The 26,510-nt window shown below is 44.3% G+C and overlaps 1 protein-coding gene across 2 annotated transcripts in view; it reads right to left on the bottom strand.

Annotated features, from left to right (window-relative positions):
* Positions 1 to 26,510, bottom strand: part of LOC126100850 (serine proteinase stubble-like) — a 363,522-nt gene that overhangs the window by 107,708 nt on the left and 229,304 nt on the right. Inside the window, exons 4-5 of one of the 2 annotated variants that reach the window (XM_049911517.1) lie at positions 19,970 to 20,234; positions 604 to 726 (exon numbers count right to left, since the gene is read on the bottom strand). In XM_049911517.1, coding sequence (XP_049767474.1) covers positions 604 to 726; positions 19,970 to 20,234 — 388 coding nt within the window. The remainder of the gene's footprint in view (positions 1 to 603; positions 727 to 19,969; positions 20,235 to 26,510) is intronic. The other variant, XM_049911518.1, reaches the window with a different exon arrangement.

Raw genomic sequence — 26,510 nt, 5'->3', positions numbered from 1 at the left:
CTCGATACAAACGTACCGCGCCACGGCTATTGCCCCGTGCTAATCCATACATCAAATGGGCATCTGCCAACTCCGCATTTGTAAACATTGCACTGACGGCAAAACCACGTTCGTGATGAACACTAACCTGTTGATGCTACGTACTGATGTGCTTGATGCTAGTACTGTAGAGCAATGAGTCGCATGTCAACACAAGCACCGAAGTCAACATTACCTTCCTTCAATTGGGCCAACTGGCGGTGAATCGAGGAAGTACAGTACATACTGACGAAACTAAAATGAGCTCTAAGATGGAAATTAAGCGTTTCCGGACACATGTCCACATAACATCTTTTCTCTATTTGTGTGTGAGGAATGTTTCCTGAAATTTTGGCCGTACCTTTTTGTAACACCCTGTATATATAGGAGTAGTCTCAGGTCGCACCTGATAAAGGTAACGAGCTACGCTACCGAAATATCGTGCAAGTACGACGCTGATATCTGGCAGAACACCGGACAACCCAGGATGTCAAGCTGTATGTCGTTTGGAAATACGCCGAGGATGAGAAAAGGGTTGCACAGCGGGATGGTGTGGGTACCAGGAAGAGCTGGGCGGCCACTCACCTGGCCGGCTGTCTGCGGTCGCCGCTGCCGACTCCTCCGACGGGCAGCACCGAAACCTGGGGCCGCCTCGTCGTCCTGTCCCTGTCAACAGACGATGGCCGCTGGAAGCCGCTCTCCGACAGCCTGCGCAACACAACACAGCACGGGGCCGCTACAGCTGCCGCGCCTCAACACACTGACGATGCGCCACCTAAAATCTGTGTTGTCATGACACTGCAACAACAGTGCTGAACCAGAATGCTGCTATAACTTATGTTTTATTGTTGGATGTGTGGTACGCCATGTAACTTACGTGTGCATCACAACACCTCAGCATGATGCGGAGAATGGAAGTGCTTGCCACACGAAAACGTAAGTAAAAACGAATATAGGTGCGAAAACATCGTGAAAAACTGAAATACATTCTAGAAGATAGGTTAATTCCCGGGAAAAAACTTTCTGATCAACATCGGTTGGGCCGGCCGTGGTAGCCACGCGGTTCTAGGCGCTTCAGTCCGGAACCGCGTGACTGCTACGGTCGCAGGTTCGAATCCTGCCTCGGGCATGGATGTGTGTGATGTCCTTAGGTTAGTTAGGTTTAAGTAGTTCTAAGCTCTAGGGGACTGATAACGTCAGATGTTAAGTCCCATAGTGCTCAGAGCCATTTGAGCCATTTTGAACATCGGTTGGTTGCAGATGACAAGCTACCTGTAGTAAAAATGGTTCAAATGGCTCTGAGCACTATGGGACTTAACATCTTAGGTCATAAGTCCCCTAGAACATAGAACTACTTAAACCTAACTAACCTAAGGACATCACACACACCCATGCCCGAGGCAGGATTCGAACCTCCGACCGAACAGTCCCGCGGTTCCGGACTGCAGCGCCAGAACCGCACGGCCACCGCGGCCGGCCTACCTGTAGTAATTAACACACAAGTGATCATGAAAATTCATGCACACCAAATGTAAAGGTATTTACAAAAAGAAACGATCTGTTGTTTGAACTAAAGATGCACATAATTTTATAATCATTTAACAAAAATATTCACATTGCAGAATAAATAAAAACGAAAACCTACTTATGACGGCACAGTGGTGCCGAAACATGTTTGGGTACTGAGAAAAAGGGTGTTTTGCATGACTGGCGGACCTCACATCCAACAATTTTAACTGCAAACACGGCCAATACAAACAGCAGCAAATCAAAATGATGGATGATGTTTTATTGCTGTACGTTATGCGGTAGCAAATAGCCTATTTCAGCTCTACGGCTAACTTAACGCTACTTGCATGCAAATAATATTTGTTAACAGTTGCAAATAACAACAACAACTCTTTGATTGTTTGACGATACTTACATCCACGCTGCATCGTTGTGCTGTCGCTGCCTTTTGCTGTCTAAGGAACTGCAGTTGCAGCCTAATAATATATTTGTTATTCAAAAAATGGTTCAAATGGCTCTGAGCACTATGGGACTTAACTGCTGAGGTCATCAGTCCCCTAGAACTTAGAACTACTTAAACCTAACTAACCTAAGGACATCACACACATCCATGCCCGAGGCAGGATGCGAACGTGCGACCGTAGCGGTCGCGGTTCCAGACTGTAGCGCCTAGAACCGCTCGGCCGCTCCGTCGGCCATTTATTTGTTATTCATATACTTTACTGATGGGGTGGGTTGTTGGGAATGTTAGCTTAACTCTTTTATCGATGGTATTACTGTTGTAGTGTTGACATCTACGATTGACAGCAAACCCAGCAATACAGTGTTGTTACAATTTGTTTATTTATTTGCCTATGTATAATCTTTGTTATGTTATCGTAGTATGTACATCTTGTAAGTAGGCTGTTTAGGTTTTTGTGTTGGTAACGCCACGTAGCGCTCTGTATGAAAATCACTGACTGTGCTGTGTGCAATCTGTGGTTGGCTGGACTCAATGTTGGAATATTCGCTTGTGTAGTGTTGGGCAGTTGGATGTTAACAGCACGTAGCGTTGGGCAGTTGGAAGTGAGCTGTCAGCAGTGGTGGATGTGGAGAGAGAGATGCCAGAGTTTTGAGAGGTCACTATAAGCGGACGATCTGGACGTGTGTCCTCCAGAAAAAGGAAATTTGTAAAGAAGGATGTCATGAATTGATATAATGAATATTGAATATTATTAAGGTAAATACATTGTTTGTTCTCTATCAAAATCTTTCATTTGCTAACTATGCCTGTCAGTAGTTGGTGCCTTCGGTAGTTAGTGCCTTCAGTAGTTAGAATCTTTTATTTAGTTGGCAGTACTGGAGCTCGCTGTATTGCAGTAGTTCGAGTAACGAAGATTTTTGTGAGGTAAGTGATTTATGAAAGGTATAGGTTATTGTTAGTCAGGGATTATTGAAAGTCAGATCGCGTTGATATATATATATATATATATATATATATATATATATATATATATATATATATATATATATATATATATATAGGGCTATTACAAATGATTGAAGCGATTTCATAAATTCACTGTAGCTCCATTCATTGACATATGGTCACGACACACTACAGATACGTAGAAAAACTCATAAAGTTTTGTTCGTCTGAAGCCGCACTTTAGGTTTCTGCTGTCAGAGCGCTCGAGAGCGCAGTGAGACAAAATGGCGACAGGAGCCGAGAAAGCGTATGTCAGTCATAACAGTGCAACGACACTTCAGGACGAAGTTCAACAAAGATGCACCAACTGCTAACTCCATTCGGCGATGGTATGCGCAGTTTAAAGCTTCTGGATGCCTCTGTAAGGGGAAATCAACGGGTCGGCCTGCAGTGAGCGAAGAAACGGTTGAACGCGTGCGGGCAAGTTTCACGCGTAGCCCGCGGAAAATTGGCTCATGCCAGAACTGGAGACCGACAGCGCCGACTTCATCTTTCAACAGGATGGTGCTCCACCGCAACTTCCATCACGATGTTCGGCATTTCTTAAACAGGAGATTGGAAAACCGATGGATCGGTCGTGGTGGAGATCATGATCAGCAATTCGTGTCATGGCCTCCACGCTCTCCCGACTTAACCCCATGCGATTTCTTTCTGTGGGGTTATGTGAAAGATTGAGTGTTTAAACCTCCTCTACCAAGAAACGTGCCAGAACTGTGAGCTCGCATCAACGATGCTTTCGAACTCATTGATGGGGACATGCTGCGCCGAGTGTGGGAGGAACTTGATTATCGGCTTGATGTCTGCCGAATCACTAAAGGGGCACATATCGAACATTTGTGAATGCCTAAAAAAACGTTTTGAGTTTTTGTATGTGTGTGAAAAGCATTGTGAAAATATCTCAAATAATAAAGTTGTTGTAGAGCTGTGAAATCGCTTCAATCATTTGTAATAACCCTGTATATATATATATATATATATATATATATATATATATATATATATATATATATATATATATGAGAGAACGTTTCAATCTTTATCTTCTTTTTCTTTTGAATTATCTGGAATCGGGCTTTTTATTTATTTCTCATCAGTTTTCTGACTGGTTTGATGCGACCCGTCACGAATTCTTCTCCTGTACCAACCTCTTCATCTCAGAGTCCCACTTGCAACCTAGATCCTCAGTTATTTGCTGGATGTATTCCAACCTCTGTCCTACTCTACAGTTTTCACCCTCTACAGCCCCCTTTAGTACCATGTAAGTCATTCCCTCATGTTTTAACATATGTCCTATCATCCTGTTCCTTCTCCTTGTCAGTGTTTTCCACATAATCCATTCTTCTCCGATTCTACTCAGAATCTCCTCATTCCTTACCTGAACAGTCCACCTAATTTTTAACATTCGCCTGTAACACCACAGCTCAAATGTTTCGATTCTCTTCTGTTCCTGTTTCGCAAAGTCAATGTTTCACTATCATACAATTCTGTGCTCCAAACGTACATTCTCAAAAATTTCTTCCTCTGATTAACCCCTATGTTTGATACTAGTAGATTTCTCTTGGCCAGGAATGCTCCTTGTACCAGAGCTAATCTGCTTTCGTCCTCTTCTTTGCTCCGTCAGTCATTGGTAGTTTTACTCCCCAAATAATAGAATTCCTTAACTTTATCTACTGTGTGATCATCAACCCTGATGTTAAGATCCTCGCTGTTGTCATTTCTGATACTTCACATTGCTTTCGTCTTTCTTCGATTTACTCCCTGTCCTCATTGAACTGTTCATTTCGTTCAGCAGACCATGTAATACTTCTACACTTCCGCTGAGGATAGCAATGTCATCAGCTAATCTTATCATTGATATGCTTTTACTCTGCATTTTAATTCCAATCTTGTACTAATGTTTTATTTCATCACCGCTTCTTCGATTTATAGACTGAACGGGAGGGGCGAAATATTGCACCCCTGTCTTACTCCCTTTTTAATCCGAGCACTTTGTTCCTCGTTTCTATTCTTATTATTCCCTCTTGGCTCTTGTACATGTTGTGTATTACCCGTCTCCCCCTATAGATTTCCCCATATTCCTCAGAATTTCGAACATCTTGCACCATTTGACGTTGTCGAACGATTTTTTTTAGTTCGACAAATCCTCTGAAAGAGTCTTGATTTTTCTGTAGTCTTGCTTCCATTATTACCCTTCAGAAGTGTCTCTCTGGTGCCTTTACCTTTCCTAAGGCCAAACTGATCTTCATCTAACGCATCCTCAATTTTCTTTTCCATACTTCTGCATACACTACTGGCCATTAAAATTGCTACACCACGAAGATGACGTGCCACAGACGCGAAATTTAACCGACAGGAAGAAGATGCTGTGATATGCAAATGATTAGCTTTTCAGAGCATTCACACAAGGTTGGCTCCGGTAGCGACACCTACGACGTGCCGACATGAGGAGAGGTTCCAACCGATTTCTCATACACAAACAGCAGTTGACCGGCATTGACTGGTGAAAAGTTGTTGTGATGCCTCGTGTAAGGAGGAGGAATGCGTACCATCACGTTTCCGACTTTGATAAAGGTCGGATTGTAGCCTATCGCGATTGCGGTTTATCGTGTCGCGACATTGCTGCTCGCGTTGTTCAAAATCCAATGACTGTTAGCAGAATATGGAATCGGTGGGTTCAGGAGGGTAATACGGAACGCCGTGCTGGATCCCAACGGCCTCGTATCAGTAGCAGTCGAGATGACAGGCATCTTATCCGCATGGCTGTAACGGCTCGTGCAGCCACGTCTCGATCCCTGAGTCAACAGATGGGGACGTTTGCAAGACAACAACCATGAGCAGGAACAGTTCGACGTCGTTTGCAGCAGTATGGACTATCAGATCGGAGACCATGGCTGCGGTTGCCCTTGACGCAGCATCACAGACAGGGGCGCCTGTGATGGTGTAGTCAACTACGAACCTGGGTGCACGAATGGCAAAACGTCATTTTTTCGGATGAATCGAGGTTCCGTTTACAGCATCATGATGGTCGCATCCGTGTTTGGCGACATCGCGGTGAACGCACATTGGAAGCGTGTATTCGTCATCGCCATACTAGCGTATCATCCGGCGTGATGGTATGCGGTGCCATTGGTTACACGTCTCGGTCACCTCTTGTTCGCATTGACGGCACTTTGAACAGTGGACGTTACAATTCAGATGTGTTACGACCCGTGGCTCTACCCTTCAGCCGGCCGGAGTGGCCGTGCGGTTCTAGGGGCTACAGTCTGGAATCGAGCAACTGCTACGGTCGCAGGTTCGAATCCTGCCTCGGGCATGGATGTGTGTGATGTCCTTAGGATAGTTAGGTTTAAGTGGTTCTAAGTTCTAGGGGAATGATGACCATAGATGTTAAGTCCCATAGTGCTCCGAGCCATTTGAAGAATTTTTTTGAGAAATCTGGAGAATGTGCTGGCCTGGGCAGCAGTCGGACATTTTCTGTATCCAGAAAGACCCGTACAGGACCTGCAACATGCGGTCGTGCATTATCCTGCTGAAATGTTTCGCAGGGATCGAATGAAGGATGCAGCCACGTGTCGTAACACATCTGAATTGTAACGTCCACTGTTCAAAGTGCTGTCAATGCGAACAAGAGGTGACCAAGACGTGTAACCAATGGCACCGCATACCATCACGCCGGATGATACGCTAGTATGGCGATGACGAATACACGCTTCCAATGTGCGTTCACCGCGATGTCGCCAAACACGGATGCGACCATCATGATGCTGTAAATAGAACCTCGATTCATCCGAAAAAATGACGTTTTGCCATTCGTGCACCCAGGTTCGTAGTTGACTACACCATCACAGGCGCTCCTGTCTGTGATGTAGCGTCAGGGGTAACCGCAGCCATGGTCTCCGATCTGATAGTCCATACTGCTGCAAACGACGTCGAACTGTTCGTGCAGATGGTTGTTGTCTTGCAAACGTCCCCATCTGTTGACTCAGGGATCGAGACGTGGCTGCACGATCCGTTACAGCCATGCGGATAAGATGCCTGTCATCTCGACTGCTAGGGATACGAGCCGTTGGGATCCAGCACGGTGTTCCGTATTACCCTCCTGAACCCACCGATTCCATATTCTGCTAACAGTCATTGGATTTCGAACAATGCGAGCAGCAATGTCACGACACGATAACCCGCAATCGCGATAGGCTACAATCCGACCTTTATCAAAGTCGGAAACGTGATGGTACGCATTTCTCCTCCTTACACGAGGCATCACAACAACGTTTCACCACTTAGTGCCGGTCAACTGCTGTTTGTGTATGAGAAATCGGTTGGAAACTTTCCTCATGTTAGCACGTTGTAGGTGTCGCATCCGGCACTAACCTTGTGTGAATGCTTTGAAAAGCTAATCATTTGCGTATCACAGCAGCTTCTTCCTGTCGGTTGAATTTCGGGTCTGTGGCACGTCATCTTCGTGGTGCAGCGGTTTTAATGGCCAGTAGTGTATAATAGTCTTTACAATAGGTATATGCCTCGTCTTCTTTAGTAATGTGTTTGCTTCGTTGGATATATCTCCCACGTAGGTTTGAGGTATGTGTTTGAACTTTTACGCTATGAGTATTTCTTTTTCTTGTTTTACGTCGTTATGGATGTTAATAGGCTTAGGTTTACTGTTTTTTTCGTATAGTTTTCTCGCTATGCTCGGATCGAATTCATTTTTCTGGGTAGGTAAGGAAGGACTGGCAATTCCTTTTGTGTGGTTGTGTGTTCTGTAGGCTGATTTATTAGTCCGTTATCATTGTTTTAAAACATGCTTACTTGTGTGTTTACGGGTGCGGTCATAATGTTGTCTGACGATGTGTCTTTTCTGCATATTTCAAATATATGTTGGTTAATACTATTTCTGATTGTCATGTCCAAAAAATTTATAGTTTCTTTGGTTTCGGGTTCCATTTTGACACCATCCTCAGCCACTTGTAATGCGCCAAAAATTTTTGTTACGATTTTATCGTTTTGCGTTACGTAATAGAGCCGTCTCAACTTAGTCTCGACAAGAAAATGGATGTTTAAACTTTGGAAAAGATATGTTTTAATGTGTATTCCTTTGACATGTTATAGTATCTAAAGATCTAGAAAAAAGATGACGAAAACCAAGTCGCAGTCCGAGATGCTCCATCACCAGAGCGAGTGGGTAGCAGCGCGAGTCAGCGACACTAAAACTACTGCAGCTGGCCACCAGAAACGTTACCGAAGGCCACGAAGAATGAACTTAACATCTACAAGGGATAATCACCGTTCTAAGATTGTTCGAAAAATGCTTCTTAGTTCGAGCCTCGATGAAGGAAGAGTAAGTAGTTGCTAGACGGGTAACAGTTGGTCGTAGTGGTGTATAACAGGACACTGACGTGTCATAGTTTGATTCTGAATTCTCGTTCGTGATCAGCAATAATATACTCTAACAAGCTAATTGAAATTAATTGGTTCAAGACTCGACAGCCAGTCTTGAGGTCGGCAGTTTAATCGATTGGATTAGTACTGAGAAGTGTTGGTGTCTGCGTGGCAGCCCAACGTGATTGCTAAATGACCGCATGATAATTTAGATTCGGAATATAGCTAGGTGGGCGTCGGTGTAACGCTACGCACTGTGGATTGTAAGTACGGAAATACAGTACGCGATTATATGGTAGATCTGTTGATGAATTTTGAAGAGTAGTTGGTCGTATCGGCTATTAGATGTTGTGGAGGTTTCTGTTCTTTGGTTAGGGGTTTATGTGAGTGTTGGAGAACGCATCCGTTAACTATCCAATATTTTAGATGCGTGCACCATAGACAGTGACGCAACTGATGTAATAGTGGGTACAAAGGTATACGGTGTATCGGCCAATTAGGATTATTATTATGGCGTGTTCCGAGGTATTTGATCAACGATTGAGAACACCTACTGGGGCGAGACTTGCAGTTTTGAGGTTCGGAGTGCTCAACTTTACGTCATTGCACGTTAATATATTGTACCAGATATCGCGATTGTCTGTGGAAATAGATACTCTTCGTGTATGTTGATAGAGTCAAGGCAGAAAACGATCCAATCAAGAACCATTTGAAGGAGGGACGAACGGTGATATCAATTCAAGTTCTGTAATTGATTTAGTAACTTTAAGATGTAGTGAGTACGCAAATGTCAACGCCAGAAGAGGTCTTGGTTTTGACAAAATCTTAAAATAGAATACAAAGTGGCAGTGACACTTAGGATTCTTGTTTTTGTTTTTTTTTGTTTGTTTTCCGATTCGAAGGGGAATAGTTTATAAACAGCACTTGAACCAACCACTATAAACTGTGACCATTCAGATTTTCAAGATAAAAATAAAGTTATTTAACTATGTGAACGTTTAAAACTGTGTTCTGCGTACGTCACTTGCAGTACAGAGAAAATACTAAAGAAAGTTTTCGTTATTTTAGTAAAGAGAAAGAACGAGATAAGGAGACTAAGATAAAGAAAGAAAGAGAGAAAAAGTGATTTTTATCAGAGTTGCTTTAAGGAAAGGTAATTATAACAAAGTTAATCCCATTTCTTGGTCTTGGCAAGGACAAAGAATATAATATTACGTAAATATAAAAAACCAAAGATTTAGCTATACATTATTTGAGAAACACATAATAATAACTGTATTGAGTCGGGCTTGGGCAAAACAAGGAATCTATGGAAAGCAAAATATAGTACAAATACTTAAAGAGAAGCAACATTATGCAAGAATAGGTTCGCAATAGGTTTGGAACATTGGAATAAAATGATGAATTCTCAGGCTGCGAGTAATATAGTCGCTGATTCGTAATTGAATGTAAGTAAGACGTAATAATAATATCGTTTCTTCATCTGAAACTAACGGCATACAAATACATAATATTTCATGAAAGTATAATACGCCTATAGGATTATTAAACAAGGTTGTGCATCTTCACATTGAACCGGGATAGTACTCTATTGGTGTTCGTCAATTTGGTTTCGTACTGGAAGGACGTGGTTGTTTTATTTGTGCGCGTGCATATCCTACACGTACGTTTAAGCAGACGACAGCATTGTGGTGGAATCAGCCACAATGAACGTTAGATTTTGTTATCACCAGTTCACCAGTAGAGCTAGTGGTGCATACTAAAGCTCAGCAGTGTTAGATAATAGAATATTAGTTAATGCTGTTGCTAATATTGATTATACTTTACGTCGTTGTGACAGTGTTGACGGATTTTTTTTCTTTTTTTGAAGTGAATAGAGCTGTTCGTTGATTTTATATCAGTCGATCGCTATTAGCGCGTGTTGCATCATAATACTCTGAGAATGACGTTGATGGGTGGTGTCTACATGTCGACGTGGGTTGTTACTATGTGGACTACGAAAAGCTTCATGCTAGTGAAGAGAGCATACTCATGTTTCAGCGTTGTTGTATTTATTTAATGCCTGCCAAACTTGTCTCATAGGTTATTTTTGAATAATATCCAGCTACACTGCTATGTAAGTTGTTTATTTTATCTCAGTCACAGTGAGCCCATTTCGGCAAACTCCCATCGTCAGGTGCTGTGTAAATACATAGACAAGCGGTGGTCTTAATATAATGGTTTTGTAACTATGATCTGAAAATTTATAATATAGACAGCTTACATGGCAGTGTAGCTGGATATTACTCATAAATAGTCATGTCATTAAAAAGACATATTTTGCACTGCGGGCCCCAAAGAACAATAGTTATAGTCTCATAGATGTTGGTTATCGTAAGAAGTCTGGAATTCTTCTCGTTAATTAAAATCAGGTGCGTTATCCTAAAACTTCCTTAACTACGATATCTAACATCGGCCATTTAGCCCGAAATTAGTATCGTGTCGAGGTTCAGATTGGTATTGTTTTGTCAGCGGCACGCTTCCTTCGGAGATCAGTCATTAATTACGTCGTTGGTAAATTCATCGTTGTAAACGAAATAACCACAGTTCACTTTGGGCCAGAATATTACAAAAGTGGCTGGTCTAACATCCATTGTTCGTTTTCCATTGGACTGGATAAACCAGGATTGGAAAGGTGGATTTTTTCTAATCTGTCCGCTGCTACACGAGGTGTCAATCTAATCAGCACGGCGCATTACACACTCTCCCCACAAAATAATGAAAGGAAAAATAACAAATTTAGATTCGACCATAAAGTTTCAGATGTTTAACGTAAAATACCGAACACGTTAAACAATTTTTAATCAGATGTTTGAAGCTGTTTTATCGATTTGAATTTGATTTATTTTATTTTATTTAGTCGTATGGCTACGGCTCCCAGTCGGGCAGACCGTTCGCCGAGTGCCGGTCTTTCAACTTGACGCCACTTCTTCGATGGGGATGACAGGATGATGATAGCACAACACCCAGTCCCTGGGAGGAAAAGATTCCCCGACCTAGCCGGGAATCGAACCCGGTCCAGAGGATTGACAATCCGTCGCGTTGACCATTCTGCTACCGGGGGCGGACATTTGATTCGCTAAAGAACTGCGAAAGGGTGATGCTGGCCCATTACTATTATATTAGTGAGCTAGGCGATAACAGGTTGACGACAGCATACGACGCAGTAGTCTCCTATTTCTGCATAGGTGCGACACGCAACATTGCGAGTTCTTAACATGTTCACACAGGCGTCTACCACCGGTAGCTCACGCTACACCCTCCAATCGGGCGGCGCGCACCACCGCTGGCTTACGCTCAACTCCGCCAATTATGCTACCAGCAATACACTACCGTACGATGTATTACCTATGAGCTAGGCGCAACGAACACCTGTGAGTACAGTTCCGTGTGGCCCTTAAACAAGCGCTTTCTGAACAAATGAGGTATGACACAACTCGTGATTAATTTAGTGTAAAATTATTGTGTCATTTCTCGTCCTTTCAAAAGAATGTGCCAATGCCACTTTCAGAATAGGACAATACAGGGTGATTAAAAAGGAATACCACAACTTTAGGAATTTAAAACTCTGCAACGACAAAAGGCAGAGAGAGAGCTAAGCACCATCTGTCGGCGAATTAAGGGAGCTATAAAGTTTCATTTAGTTGTACATTTGTTCGCTTGAGGCGCTGTTGACTAGGCGTCAGCGTCAGTTGATGCTAAGATGGAGACCGCTCAACAGAAAGCACTTCATCACTGGCCTCCAAGAAGCCCTGATCTTACCCCCTGCTATTTTTTCTTATGGGGTATGTTAAGGATATGGTGTTGCGGCCACCTCTCCCAGACACCATTGATGATTTGAAACGAGAAATAACAGCAGCTATCCAAACTGTTACGCCTGATATGCTACAGAGAGTGTGGAACGAGTTGGAGTATCGGGTTGATATTGCTCGAGTGTCTGGAGGGGGCCATATTGAACATCTCTGAACTTGTTTTTGAGTGAAAAAAAAACCTTTTTAAATAATCTTTGTAATGATGTATAACAGAAGGTTATATTATGTTTCTTTCATTAAATACACATTTTTAAAGTTGTGGTATTCTTTTTGAATCACCCTGTATATTAAAGTATTCGCTTGTGGCGCTTAGCCTGCCGAAGTGGTCGAGCGGTTCTCGGCGCTACAGTCTGGAACCGCGTGACCGCTACTGTCGCAGGTTCGAATCCTGTCTCGGGCATGGGTGTGTGATGTCCTTAGGTTAGTTAGGTTAAAGTAGTTCTAAGTTCTAGGGGACTGATGACCTCAGACGTTAAGTCCCATAGTGCTCAGAGCCATTTTTGTGGCGCTTATATACGATCGCCTGACGGCGAGAAACAGGAGAAGCAGCACCGGCGGATGAGGTAAAGCGTGAATATGCGGGCACGCCCCACAGCGAGAAACAAATCTCAGTACGGATGTCAACGTGCTAAGATTTTAGAACTCCACTCTCGACGCAGCCATTGATAAGTGACACCACAGAGCCACTCACGTCGTGGTCGACTCCTGGTTTACGCGCAAGCACGTGGCGCTCCCCCACAACGAGTGCAGTAATACTCCGGACTTACGCAGTAAGTGGGGCCGAATGATAACCGTGTAAACCAAATTCTCGCTAGGTTGGGGTCCATACTTACATACACTCCTGGAAATGCAAAAAAGAACACATTGACACCGGTGTGTCAGACCCACCACACTTGCTCCGGACACTGCGAGAGGGCTGTACAAGCAATGATCACACGCACGGCACAGCGGACACACCAGGAACCGCGGTGTTGGCCGTCGAATGGCGCTAGCTGCGCAGCATTTGTGCACCGCCGCCGTCAGTGTCAGCCAGTTTGCCGTGGCATACGGAGCTCCATCGCAGTCTTTAACACTGGTAGCATGACGCGACAGCGTGGACGTGAACCGTATGTCCAGTTGACGGACTTTGAGCGAGGGCGTATAGTGGGCATGCGGGAGGCCGGGTGGACGTACCGCCGAACTGCTCAACACGTGGGGCGTGAGGTCTCCACAGTACATCGATGTTGTCGCCAGTGGTCGGCGGAAGGTGCACGTGCCCGTCGACCTAGGACCGGACCGCAGCGACGCACGGATGCACGCCAAGACCGTAGGATCCTACGCAGTGCCGTAGGGGACCGCACCGCCACTTCCCAGCAAATTAGGGACACTGTTGCTCCTGGGGTATCGGCGAGGACCATTCGCAACCGTCTCCATGAAGCTGGGCTACGGTCCCGCACACCGTTAGGCCGTCTTCCGCTCACGCCCCAACATCGTGCAGCCCGCCTCCAGTGGTGTCGCGACAGGCGTGAATGGAGGGACGAATGGAGACGTGTCGTCTTCAGCGATGAGAGTCGCTTCTGCCTTGGTGCCAATGATGGTCGTATGCGTGTTTGGCGCCGTGCAGGTGAGCGCCACAATCAGGACTGCATACGACCGAGGCACACAGGCCCAACACCCGGCATCATGGTGTGGGGAGCGATCTCCTACACTGGCCGTACACCACTGGTGATCGTCGAGGGGACACTGAGTAGTGCACGGTACATCCAAACCGTCATCGAACCCATCGTTCTACCATTCCTAGACCGGCAAGGGAACTTGCTGTTCCAACAGGACAATGCACGTCCGCATGTATCCCGTGCCACCCAACGTGCTCTAGAAGGTGTAAGTCAACTACCCTGGCCAGCAAGATCTCCGGATCGGTCCCCCATTGAGCATGTTTGGGACTGGATGAAGCGTCGTCTTACGCGGTCTGCACGTCCAGCACGAACGCTGGTCCAACTGAGGCGCCAGGTGGAAATGGCGTGGCAAGCCGTTCCACAGGACTACATCCAGCATCTCTACGATCGTCTCCATGGGAGAATAGCAGCCTGCATTGCTGCGAAAGGTGGATATACACTGTACTAGCGCCGACATTGTGCATGCTCTGTTGCCTGTGTCTATGTGCCTGTGATTCTGTCAGTGTGATCATGTGATGTATCTGACCCCAGGAATGTGTCAATAAAGTTTCCCCTTCCTGGGACAATGAATTCACGGTGTTCTTATTTCAATTTCCAGGAGTGTATAAAAAACGTACAAATTATGTTCAATTGGGACCAGAGACTACAGAGAAAAATGTAAGTTAGAAGAAACATGTTTAATAAAATGTTCAACAGTACATCGAATTACAGACCAGTACAGTGTCATGCATTTCAACTATGTAAATCGCAGTTATTGTTACATCGAAGCCTTCATAAAATCTAGCAATGTCGTCTGAAGAATCAATTTTTTTTCTTCTCGTGCAGAATTTCGCCGTTGGACGCTAATCAGTCTTTTATTCCCCGTTCTGTAGCAGAAGTGTGAATTTCGTTGGTGTCTAATTTTTCTAAATTTGTTACCCTTTTTCAATGAGACTGAGGCCTTATGTCTTGTAACCGTCATTTGATCTTCTGATTGAACTGGGTCTAAAGGATCAGGTTGTTCAGTGTTTTGCTTTTGCTCACTCATTTCTGTAAGCACATCAATCGTCAGATCCTGATTGTGTAAATCCTGCAGTTCTTGAACGTCATCAACATGCATGTTTAAGTTTAACTGTTTGGTAAGATCGACAAGTTCTTCAATCACGTTATCAATTCGATCATGATATGGTGCTGATTCCACCCTGGGTTTCAGTGGCAAAAAAAGGACACAGTTTTTTTTCCGGACTTGTGTAATTTCATTCCAAGACTGTTCTACATTCTCACAGCATCTGAAACATTGAACTGCTTCCAACAGACTTTAACGGAGAGCTCGTTGTTTTGCCTCATAGCTTCACGTACGTGTGCATACGATCGCCTTGTGTAATAAGCTTTAAATATTTCAATGACTCGCTGGTCCATCGGTTGAAGCAAGCTGGTTGTATTCGGTGGCAAAAATACAACATTCTCACGTGGATCAAAATTAATTAGTATAAATAGAGGATGACCTGATGCGTTGTCGATTAATAACTTCAGTTTAGCTTGTACTTGTTGGCATTAACGTTCGATTTCAGGTATGAAGCGATGAGCAAACCAGTCGTCAAAAAGAGAAGCTTTAGCATTCGGCTTCCAAATCACGGGCAGTCCAACTATAGATTCTTTTCCCAAGCTCTTGGACTTCGTGAGCAGTAAACTAAGAGAGGTTTTAATTTTCGATCACCTGTAGCACTCGCGTCAATCATCACTATCAAAAGATTTTTGGCGGCTTTAAAACATAGAAAAGTTCTCTCTTCACGCACAACAAAAGTTCTTTTGGGAATCTTCTTTCAGAAGATGTCTCTAGCAGTGCTTGCTGCCTCTCTACTTTCTGCGATACTATGCCAATTACAACAGGTTTTGAATCGGCCAAACCAACCGTTACTGGCGTTAATCATTTAATCTTTGCCCGCCTTTCCAGCTTTTTCTTTCTGCATCTGGAATTGCAACTTAACTTGAGAGCACATCGTGTCCTAATCAACAGGACAATTTTTCACCCTTACTTGATTATCACGGCGTTATTTTAACACTGTTTCCATCCAAGTGGTAAGGCCATGAATATTACTTGGATTCTAAGATCGAGCACCTTCCACAGCTTCGAGATTTTTTCTTTACCTTTTTTATTGTTGTGACTGTTGATTCCAGTAGATCAAACTTCTATGCCAATTCACAAATTTTAATTTTCCCATCAAAGTCTTTGAAAGTATTAAAGATACTGCAGTGCCTGTGTTGTTAAGAAGGAAAGTAGCATCGTTCTTCTTAACAACACACGAACTCTGGGTTATCGTATTTATCCCCCGGTACCGGGCAGCGACTTCCAATTAAAGTGTCCTCTCCTATAAGGAAATTACAAAATGCGTGAAGAAGTACAGGTTGTGACGCAGGAACGACGACATATGGAAGTTTGGGTTTGGTTATGCGTCGTGCAGAGCGGTTAAAGTGATCGCTCGCGTAAATCCGGTTTTGAGTCCAGCTTCGGCAAAAATTTCTTATGTTTGCATTCCAACGATAACTATTTTCGTTCCTGTTTGATGCAAATGATTCAGTTGTGGTTAGTTTTGGATGAAATAGATAGAATATATCAATCAGGCCAGCTCCGTGGATAAAAAAATTCTGCACGAAACACGGCAGAACCCGTCGTTAGCCGAACACTGTGTGGGCGGAGTGGGGGGAGAGGGCGTGTGTGGGGCTCAGAGGAATCGCTTCACTGCGGATTTACGTAAAATGTTAGTCGGAGTATTACTGTATTCTTCATTGAAGGCAAAAAAGAACAAATAATCGCAACACCAAGGATTTGTGCGACATAAACGAAAGATGTCTATTCAAATTTCGCGCCAATCTCAAGAGGAAGTGTATCAGGTTTGCTTTAAATACACGCTGTAGCGGTCGTGAGCGCTAGTTACCTTTTGTATTGGATGTCGCGATCAATGGTAGTTAAGAATGCCTTTAAGGCGACAAAGACGCCATTATGAATGCTTCACTCAATTTGAACGACGATATTACACTTTGGACAAATGAACTTCGCATCGTAATCAGTATAACACAGGCACTGCAATATCGTATTTCTCAAAAATTGCTTCAAATGGCTCTGAGCACTATGGGACTTAACATCTGAGGTCATCAGTCCCCTAGAACTTAGAACTACTTAAACCTAACTAGCCTAAGGACATCAAACACGTCCAAACCCGAGGCAGAATTCGAACCTGCGACCGTAGCGGTCGCGCGGTTCCAGACTGTAGCGCCTAGAAGCGCTCGGCCACCCCGGCCGTCAGCGTGATCCACAAACAGAATTGGCCGTTCCTGTATTTACCGACAAGTGCAACAGGTACGGAACTCTATCGCACTGACAGACATCCGACACCAGTGCAACACAATGGATGCACGGTTGCATGCCTGCATTCAACATTCTGGCGGTTACACTGTTTATTAATTTACCAGCATTTCACATCTGCTATGGTTTATCTCGCCCTTAGATTAACTTGTAATTTTGCAATGTATTCCCAAAATTTAATTACTTACATTAATTATTTTTTATATATGCAGCTCGTTAGAATGAAATCACAATGAAACTAATACCCTTAGCTGCATACAGGCGTTGATATAAGTCAACGGGGACAGTTCAAAATGTGAGCCTCCACCGTAACTCGAACCGGGGATCTCCTGCTTACATGGCAGACGCTCTATCCATCTTTTTTTTTTTTTTTGTAATCTCATTTTGTTCGTTTCATCTGCTAGGGGCGGATATCGCAAGACATCCGTTTCAGTTCGTCGTTGATCCATTAACTCAGTTTTTTTTATTACAGAGGGCAACTACCCCTTTGACCGAACACGCTGAGCTACCGTGCCGGCATCCATCTGAGCCATCGAAGACACGGAGGATAGTGCCACTGCAGTGACTTACCTCTCGCACGCCTCCCGTGAAACCCACATTCGCAACTTATTCTCCCGCAACTTATTGTCGGACAAATTTTAAAACTTAATAAACCACGGAATAATGTAGATAGAGAGGTAAAAATTGACGCACATGCTTGGAATGACATGGGGTTAAAATTAGAACAAAAAAAAACAAAGTTCACAAAATGTCCGACAGATGACGCTGGACAGCAAAACGTCAGTGATGTGCGTGACAATCCTGTATAAAAGGAGCTGTAATGAGAGAGAGAGAATCAGATTTGCCCACAGTCGCAGCATGTTGACGTTACTTGAAAAAGCGCTTTTTGTGAAGCTGTATTATGGGGAATGTGGTAGTTCAGCGTTACGATCCTATCGTCATAGGAAGGGGATTCGAACAGGTAAAGGTCCGTTGACAAATGCAGCTGTGGCGAGAATGATTTCGAAGTTCGAAGCCACGGGTTGTTTTGACGACAGACACCGTAGTGGCCGACCGAGCACAAGGCATAATGCTGCTGAGACAGTTCAGGAAGAAATGGAGACTGTAGCGGGTTCGTCTATGCACCGGGAAGTCGGCGCTCGTGCAGTCGCACGTCGCACCGGCATTCCATACACTACTGTTTGGTTGGCACTGGGGCGTACCCTCCGATGCTATCCGTACATCGACATCATGAACTGTTACCTGGCGATTTAGTGAAGCGGAGGGCATTTGCGGTGTGGGCGTTTCAAAAGATGGCGGAAGATGACGATTGGTTGAGTAACGTGTTGTGGACCGACGAAACTCATTTCACGCTCCGAGGGTCTGTCAACGCCCACAGCTGCAGAATTTGGGCTACCGAAAATCCTAGAACTGTCGTGGAAACTCCATTGCACGAGGAGAATGTCACGGTATGGTTTGGATTTACCACATCTACCGTTATCGGGCCTCTTTTCTTCTAGGAAATGCGTGATTCTGGTTTTGTAACTGCTACCGTGACGGGTGAGAGGTACGCCGATATGTTACAGAATCGCATCATCCACAGCCTGGCTGATAAACACCTGCTGGAACGTACGATGTTTATGCAGGATGGCGCTCCACCCCAAATTGTTAGACGCGTGAAAGATCTCTTTCGCGCGTCGTTTGGTGATGATCGTGTGCTCAGCCGCCACTTTCGTCATGCTTGGCCTCCCAGGTCCCCAGATCTCAGTCCGTGCGATTATTGGCTTTGGGGTTACCTGAAGTCGCAAGTGTATCGTGATAGACCGACATCTCTAGGGATGCTGAAAGACAATACGCGACGCCAATGCCTCACCATAACTCCGCACATGCTTCACAATGCTGTTCACAACATTATTCCTCGACTACAGCTATTGTTGATGAATGATGGTGGACATATTGAGCATTTCCTGTAAAGAACATCATCTTTGCTTTGTCTTACTTTGTTATGCTAATTATTGCTATTCTGATAAGATGAAGCGCCGTCTGTCGGACATTTTTTGAACTTTTGTATTTTTTTGGTTCTAATAAAACCTCATGTCATTTCAAGCATGTGTGTCAATTTGTACCTCTCTATCTACATTATTCCGTGATTTATTCAGTTTTCAAATTTATACTGACTTTTTGATCACTCGGTATAGTTAAGGCTATATAGTTAAGGCGCACCGGCCGTTTGACCATCTCCTTCTGTGCGGATACACAAACAGTGCCCGAACTCTTACGGGAATCGGCGGTAAAGCCGCGAGTAATGAGTATGATGGGCAGGGGCACTATGAATATAGTGCGGGACAATAAGTTGCAAATGTGTATCTCACGGGAGGCGTACCAGAGATAAGTCCCTGCAGTCGCACTATCCTCTGTGTTCTCGGTGGCTCTGATTGTTGTTGGTTGGCCTCTGTAATAAAAAAACTGAGTGGAAGGATCAACAAACGAACTTTAACGGATGTCACGTGAAGCCGGCAACGACCAATCTCAACGGAAAAAAAAAAAGATTGATGGATAGAACTTCCTCCATGTAAGCAGGAGGTCCCGGGTTCGAGTCCCTGTCGGGGTACATATTTTGAACTGTCCCCGTTGACTTACATCAACGCTTGTATGCAGCTAAGGGTATTCATTTCACTGGGATAATTTTTTTTTGATCTTTTTTTCCTTCAGTGAATTTCTATCAGGTACTCGCTGGTGTAAAACGGGCATAAGTGGGCGAGCGACTCACGGGTCGGGCTCCACTGGGCGCCGGTTGCCGTACGGGTCTGTGGGCCTGCGCGGCGTGGTGTAGCGGCCGCCCTCGTTGTTCAGCGGGTCGGCGCCGGCGGAGGGCCGCACAGGGCGCGGCTCCTCGTACACCACGCCGCTCCCGCCGCCTCCTCCGCCTCCACCCCCGCCGCCGACGCCGCTACCACCACCGCTGGTGCCGCCGCCGCCGCCGCCACCGGAACTCACGTAGGGCGGACGAGTAGTCTGCCGGCTGCCGCTCGTTCCTGCAACAACACGGTCGAGGGGCGTCGTAAGAGCGTTGCAAGGATCGCAAAGCACGCCCTGTTTTCCGGGCGGGAAGGAGCGCCTGGTCCCCGGCGGTGACCCGGCGAGTCTGTGGATGGCTTTTAGGCGGTTTTCCATCTGCCTCGCCGAATGCGGGCTGGTTCCCCTTATTCCGCCTCCGTTACACTATGTCGGCGATTGCTGCGCAAACAAGTTCTCCACGTACGCGTACACCACCATTACTCTACCACGCAAACATAGGGGTTACACTCGTCTGGTGTGAGACGTTCCCTGGGGGGTCCACCGGGGGCCGAACCGCACAATAACCTGGGTTCGGTGTGGGGCGGCGGGGGGTGAAGTGGACTGCGGTACACGTCGTGGGGTTGTGGACCACTGCGGCTGCGGCGGGGACGGAGTCTCTCCGTCGTTTCTAGGTCCCCGGTTAACATACAATACAATACAAGGATCGCAAGCTCCATTTGGCAGGGAAGGAAGTTGCGCTCTACAACAGTAAAGCAATGGCGTCTACTGGCATGTAGACAAAACTAGCTACCTCACAATGTGCTGTCCTTTTAGCATCGATTCAATAGCAGTGAAAATACTTGGAAGATTTGTAACTAAAGCCGTGGGGCTCATGAAATACATAACTGTAGAAAAGCTTCCAAAACAGAAGTTTTATTGCCCAGTTCGCACTTGATACTTATATTTATTATTAGTTTCAGCAAATTTATACTGAAGAGCCAAAGAAACTTGTACATCTGCATAATATCGTGTGGGGCCCCCTCGAGCACGCGGAAGTGTCGCAGCACGATGCCGCGTGGACTCGACTAATGTCTGAAGTAGTGCTGGAGGGAATTGACACCATGAATCCTGCACCGCTGCCCTTAAATCCGTAAGAGTATGAGCCGGTGCAGATCTCTTCTGAACAGCACGTTGCAAGACATACCACATATGCTCAGTAATGTTCATGTCTGGGGAGTTTGTTGGCCAGCGGAAGTGTTCAAACTCAGAAGAGTGTTCCTGGAGCCACTCTGTAGCAATTCTGGACGTGTGGGGTGTCGCATTGTCCTGCTGGAATTGCCCGAGTCCGTTGGAATGAGCAATGGTTATGAATGGATGCAGGTGATCAGACAGGATGCTTACGTACGTGTGACAGACCTGACAGGGTCGTATCTAGACGTATCAGGAGTAACGCCAGTTAAATCGAACTTTCGAATCACATTATTCAAGCATGGTCATGAAAGAGGACCCCTCCGTATTCCTTTAATGCGTCGATATTCGCCAAGAGCAGCAGCATTGTTGCTGTTCCTTCGATAAAACCACTTTACGAGTAAAGCCCTGCTCACCTTACGCAGACCCATGCTGACCGCCTGCAACTGTAATGCACACTGATGCTTGTATTTCACCCTAGGTCGCCGTACCGGTACCGACGCCTAACGGCAAGTCATGACACTAGCACTACCAACAACTCGAATTCTGCAGCGGACAGTCTGAACATCATACAAATAAAGTTGGGTACATATACCGTACATAGTTTTCCATCTACGCTGGTTCAAGTAGAGAAAGTTTAACTATAACCAAACAGTGCATAGCATGCGCTCCTTGTTTATGTTCTGAATCTTGTGTTGTGTCTAGACAAGACAGTCTACACACAGGGTGAGGTTACCGAAAGGGCACGCGTCAACTCACACCGACTGGCGTGAAGTCTGGAACAGGATAAGTAATGAATGCTATTAAGAAAAGTACGTAGCTTGTATAATACTTATCTTTATTCCATCATTGTGGTACATCGCTATTGACGATACAAATTAGACTCTCTCCAGATAGGGTTAATGGCGCCTTGCTAGGTCGTAGTCATGGACTTAGCTGAAGGCTATTCTAACTGTCTCTCGGCAAATGAGAGAAAGGATTCGTCAGTGTAGTCGCTGGCAAAGTCGTCGTACAACTGGGGCGAGTGCTAGTCCGTTTTTCTAGACCTGCCATGTGGTGGCGCTAGGTCTGCAATGACTGACAGTGGCGACACGCGGGTCCGACATGTACTAATGGACCGCGGCCGATTTAAAGCTACCACCTAGCAAGTGTGGTGTCTGGCGGTGACACCACATCTTGCAAGAATTTTCATGACTATTAAGAACTCATTCACAATCACAAATATTCAGGACTCTGTGAGTGGGTTTGGGAACCTACGTCAAGCTAAGAAATTATTTTAAACATTTGCGTGTGCTACAAAAACGTGGTATTCATATAATTTCTTCGAGCTTTCATCCAATTTTAGAAAGCGATATCAGGGTTCAATCTTCCAGAAACGATCACGTGGTGGCGGAGATTATAGTAGTAGTAGTAGTAGTAGTAGTAGTAGTAGTAGCAGCAGCAGCAGCAAACATTAGGCTAACTAGTCTTCAACAACGCAGTAAGTCCAATCAAGTTTATTAGCTACATGTTTCATAGATCATTTGAACGATTCTTTTATCGAAATAATGCACAACCGATCAGTTTGCAGGATATAGATATACGTGATTAGTGTTAACATTAATGAACACACTATTTTAGTCCTACTCATGCGACTCTACTTAAAAACCAGTGTTTTTACTGGATACCAGTTTTTAAGTAGATATTGGTCAATGAAATGGACGGTGTTATCTGGGGGAAAGGATTTTAAGTTACAACTTGTTTTGCTATGTGTCAGACATTTTATGATATTGCTCAAATCATAAAAAGTTTTTGTCACTGTACACTGAACTCCTTTCTGGGCCACTGACGGCTGTAATAATAGGTACTAAAACTGCATATTTCCAGCTAGCGTGTGGGGCACAAGCATCACCATTTTTCTCAAATAATGGTGGATTATTTATGAGCAATTTCTTCAGATAATGTGAGTATTGTGACAGCTCAGCTGAAATGTCTAGCTCTTCAAGAGGTATCTACATTATGTCCGTGGATGAACACACATTTTTAATGTTCGCTTTGGTGCAATCAATACTTTCTAAGTGATGAATTACTACAGAAAATTATTCCAGAAGACACCAAATGAACGTATGCGAACTGTGTAAGGAGATAAATTTGATTGCTATTAAGATTAGCAGTTATACGAAGAGAAAACTGTGGCTTATTTGTTTTTTAGTAGATCTTCTGGATAGTTGTTTTAGGAAAGCAACTGTCAAATACTGGCACAAATTTAACGTAGAATAAACAGAATTTGACACTATCTCTTTCTACATGAACCTCATACATAACAGCCTTCATAACTTACTTTTTACTAAGGAATGACGAGATACGTTTGAAGTTCTCTAACGCTATAGATACAGCAATAAGGAATAGCGCAGTAGGCAGTACAGTTGAAGAGGAATGGACATCTCTAAAAAGGGCCATCACAGAAGTTGGGAAGGAAAACATAGGTACAAAGAAGGTAGCTGCGAAGAAACCATGGGTAACAGAAGAAATACTTCAGTTGATTGATGAAAGGAGGAAGTAGAAACATGTTCCGGGAAAATCAGGAATACAGAAATACAAGTCGCTGAGGAATGAAATAAATAGGAAGTTCAGGGAAGCTAAGACGAAATGGTTGCAGGAAAAATGTGAAGACATCGAAAAAGATATGATTGTCGGAAGGACAGACTCAGCATACAGGAAAGTCAAAACAACCTTTGGTGACATTAAAAGCAACGGTGGTAACATTAAGAGTGCAGCGGGAATTCCACTGTTAAATGCAGAGGAGAGAGCAGATAGGTGGAAAGAATACTCTGAAAGCCTCTATGAGGGTGAAGATTTGTCTGATGTGATAGAAGAAGAAACAGGAGTCGATTTAGAAGAGATAGGGGATCCAGTATTAGAATCGGAATTTAAAAGAGCTTTGGACTTACGGTCAAATAAGATAGAAGGGATAGATAACATTCCATCAGAATTTCTAAAATCATTGGGGGAAGTGGCAACAAAACGACTATTCACGTTGGTGTGTAGAATATATGAGTCTGCGATATACCATCTGACTTTCGGAAAAGCATCATCCACACAATTCCGAAAACGGCAAGAGCTGACAAGTGCGAGAATTATCGCACAATCAGTTTAACAGCTCATGCATCGAAGCTGCTTACAAGAATAATATACAGAAGAATGGAAAAAAAATTGCCAATGCGCTAGGTGACGACCAGTTTGGCTTTAGGAAAAGTAAAGGGACGAGAGAGGCAATTCTGACGTTACGGCTAATAATGGAAGCAAGGCTAAAGAAAAATCAAGACACTTTCATAGGATTTGTCGACCTGGAAAAAGCGTTCGACAATATAAAATGGTGCAAGCTGTTCGAGATTCTTAAAAAAGTAGGGGTAAGCTGTAGGGAGAGACGGGTCATATACAATATGTACAACAATCAAGAGGGAATAATAAGAGTGGACGATCAAGAACGAAGTGCTCGTATTAAGAAGGGTGCAAGACAAGGCTGTAGCCTTTCGCCCCTACTCTTCAACCTGTACATCGAGGAAGCAATGATGGAAATAAAAGAAAGGTTCAGGAGTGAAATTAAAATACAAGGTGGAAGGATATCAATGATACGATTCGCTGATGACATTGCTATCCTGAGTGAAAGTGAAGAAGAATTAAATGATCTGCTGAACGGAATGAACAGTCTAATGAGTACACAGTATGGTTTGAGAGTAAATCGGAGAAAGAAAAGGTAATGAGAAGTAGTAGAAATGAGAAGAGCGAGAAACTTAACATCAGGATTGATGGTCACGAAATCAATGAAGTTAAGGAATTCTGTTATCTAGGCAGTAAAATAACCAATGACGGACGGAGCAAGGAGGACATCAAAAGCGGACTCGCTATGGCAAAAAAGGCATTTCTGGCCAAGAGAAGTCTACTAATATCAAATACTGGCCTTAATTTGAGGAAGAAATTTCTGAGGATGTACGTCTGGAGTACAGCATTGTATGGTAGTGAAACATGGACTGTGGGAAAACCGGAACAGAAGAGAATCGAAGCATTTGAGATGTGGTGCTATAGACGAATGTTGAAAATTAGGTGGACTGATAAGGTAAGGAATGAGGAGGTTCTATGCAGAATCGGAGAGGAAAGGAGTATGTGGAAAACACTGGTAAGGAGAAGGGACAGGATGATAGGACATCTGCTAAGACATGAGGGAATGACTTCCATGGTACTAGAGGGAGCTGTAGAGGGCAAAAACTGTAGAGGAAGACAGAGATTGGAATACGTCAAGCAAATAATTGAGGACGTAGGTTGCAAGTGCTACTCTGAGATGAAGAGGTTAGCACAGGAAAGGGATTCGTGGCGGGCCGCATCAAACCAGTCAGTAGGCTGATGACAAAAAAAAAGAACTTACTTTTAAAACATTCTATCCAGTTTTCATTAATAAGCCTCACTGCTTTGTATGAACGTACCTCCAGTAACTTGCCACACTGTTTATTTCCATTAACTGTGCATCATGATTACATAGTCCATACGCAATTGAGTTGTTTCGGTCAGAGCACTGTCTATAAATGTGTTATCGATTAGTGTCCTACATTCTTTCTGGACACCAATTGGAAAACTGACTACTGCAATTATACTGAAACACCAAAATTATTATTGTTCATTTCTCCTGTCCGAATTTTAAGAGAGCTACCTTATAATACACTACTGGCCATTAAAATTGGTACACCAAGAAGAAATGCAGATGATAAACGGATATTCATTGGACAAATATATTATACTAGAACTGGCATGTGATTACATTTTCCCGCGATTTAGGTGCATAGATCCTGAGAAATCAGTACCCAGAACAACCACCTCTGGCCGTAGTAACGGCCTTGATACGCCTGGGCATCGAGTCAAACACAGCTTGGATGGCGTGTACAGGTACAGCTGCCCATGCACCTTCAACACGATACCTCAGTTCATCAAGAGTAGTGACTAGCGTATTGTGGCGGGCCAGTTGCTCGGCCACCATTGACAAGACGTTTTCAATTGGTGAGAGATCTGGAGAATGTGCTGGCCAGGGCAGCAGTCGAACATTTTCTGTATCCAGAAACGCCCGTACAGAACCTGCAACACGCGGCCGTGCATTATCCTGCTGATATGTAGGGTTTCGCAGGGATCGAATGAAGGGTAGAGCGACGGGTCGTAACACATCTGAAATGAAACGTCCACTGTTCAAAGTGCCGTCAATGCGAACAAGAGGTGACCGAGACGTGTGACCAATGGCACCCCATACCATCACGCCGACTGATACGCCAGTATGGTGATGACGAATACACGCTTCCAATGTGCGTTCACCGCGATGTTGC

Source organism: Schistocerca cancellata, chromosome 9, assembly GCF_023864275.1.
Source record: "Schistocerca cancellata isolate TAMUIC-IGC-003103 chromosome 9, iqSchCanc2.1, whole genome shotgun sequence".
Lineage (NCBI taxonomy): Eukaryota > Metazoa > Arthropoda > Insecta > Orthoptera > Acrididae > Schistocerca > Schistocerca cancellata.
This window is presented reverse-complemented; position numbering and strand designations above follow the sequence as displayed.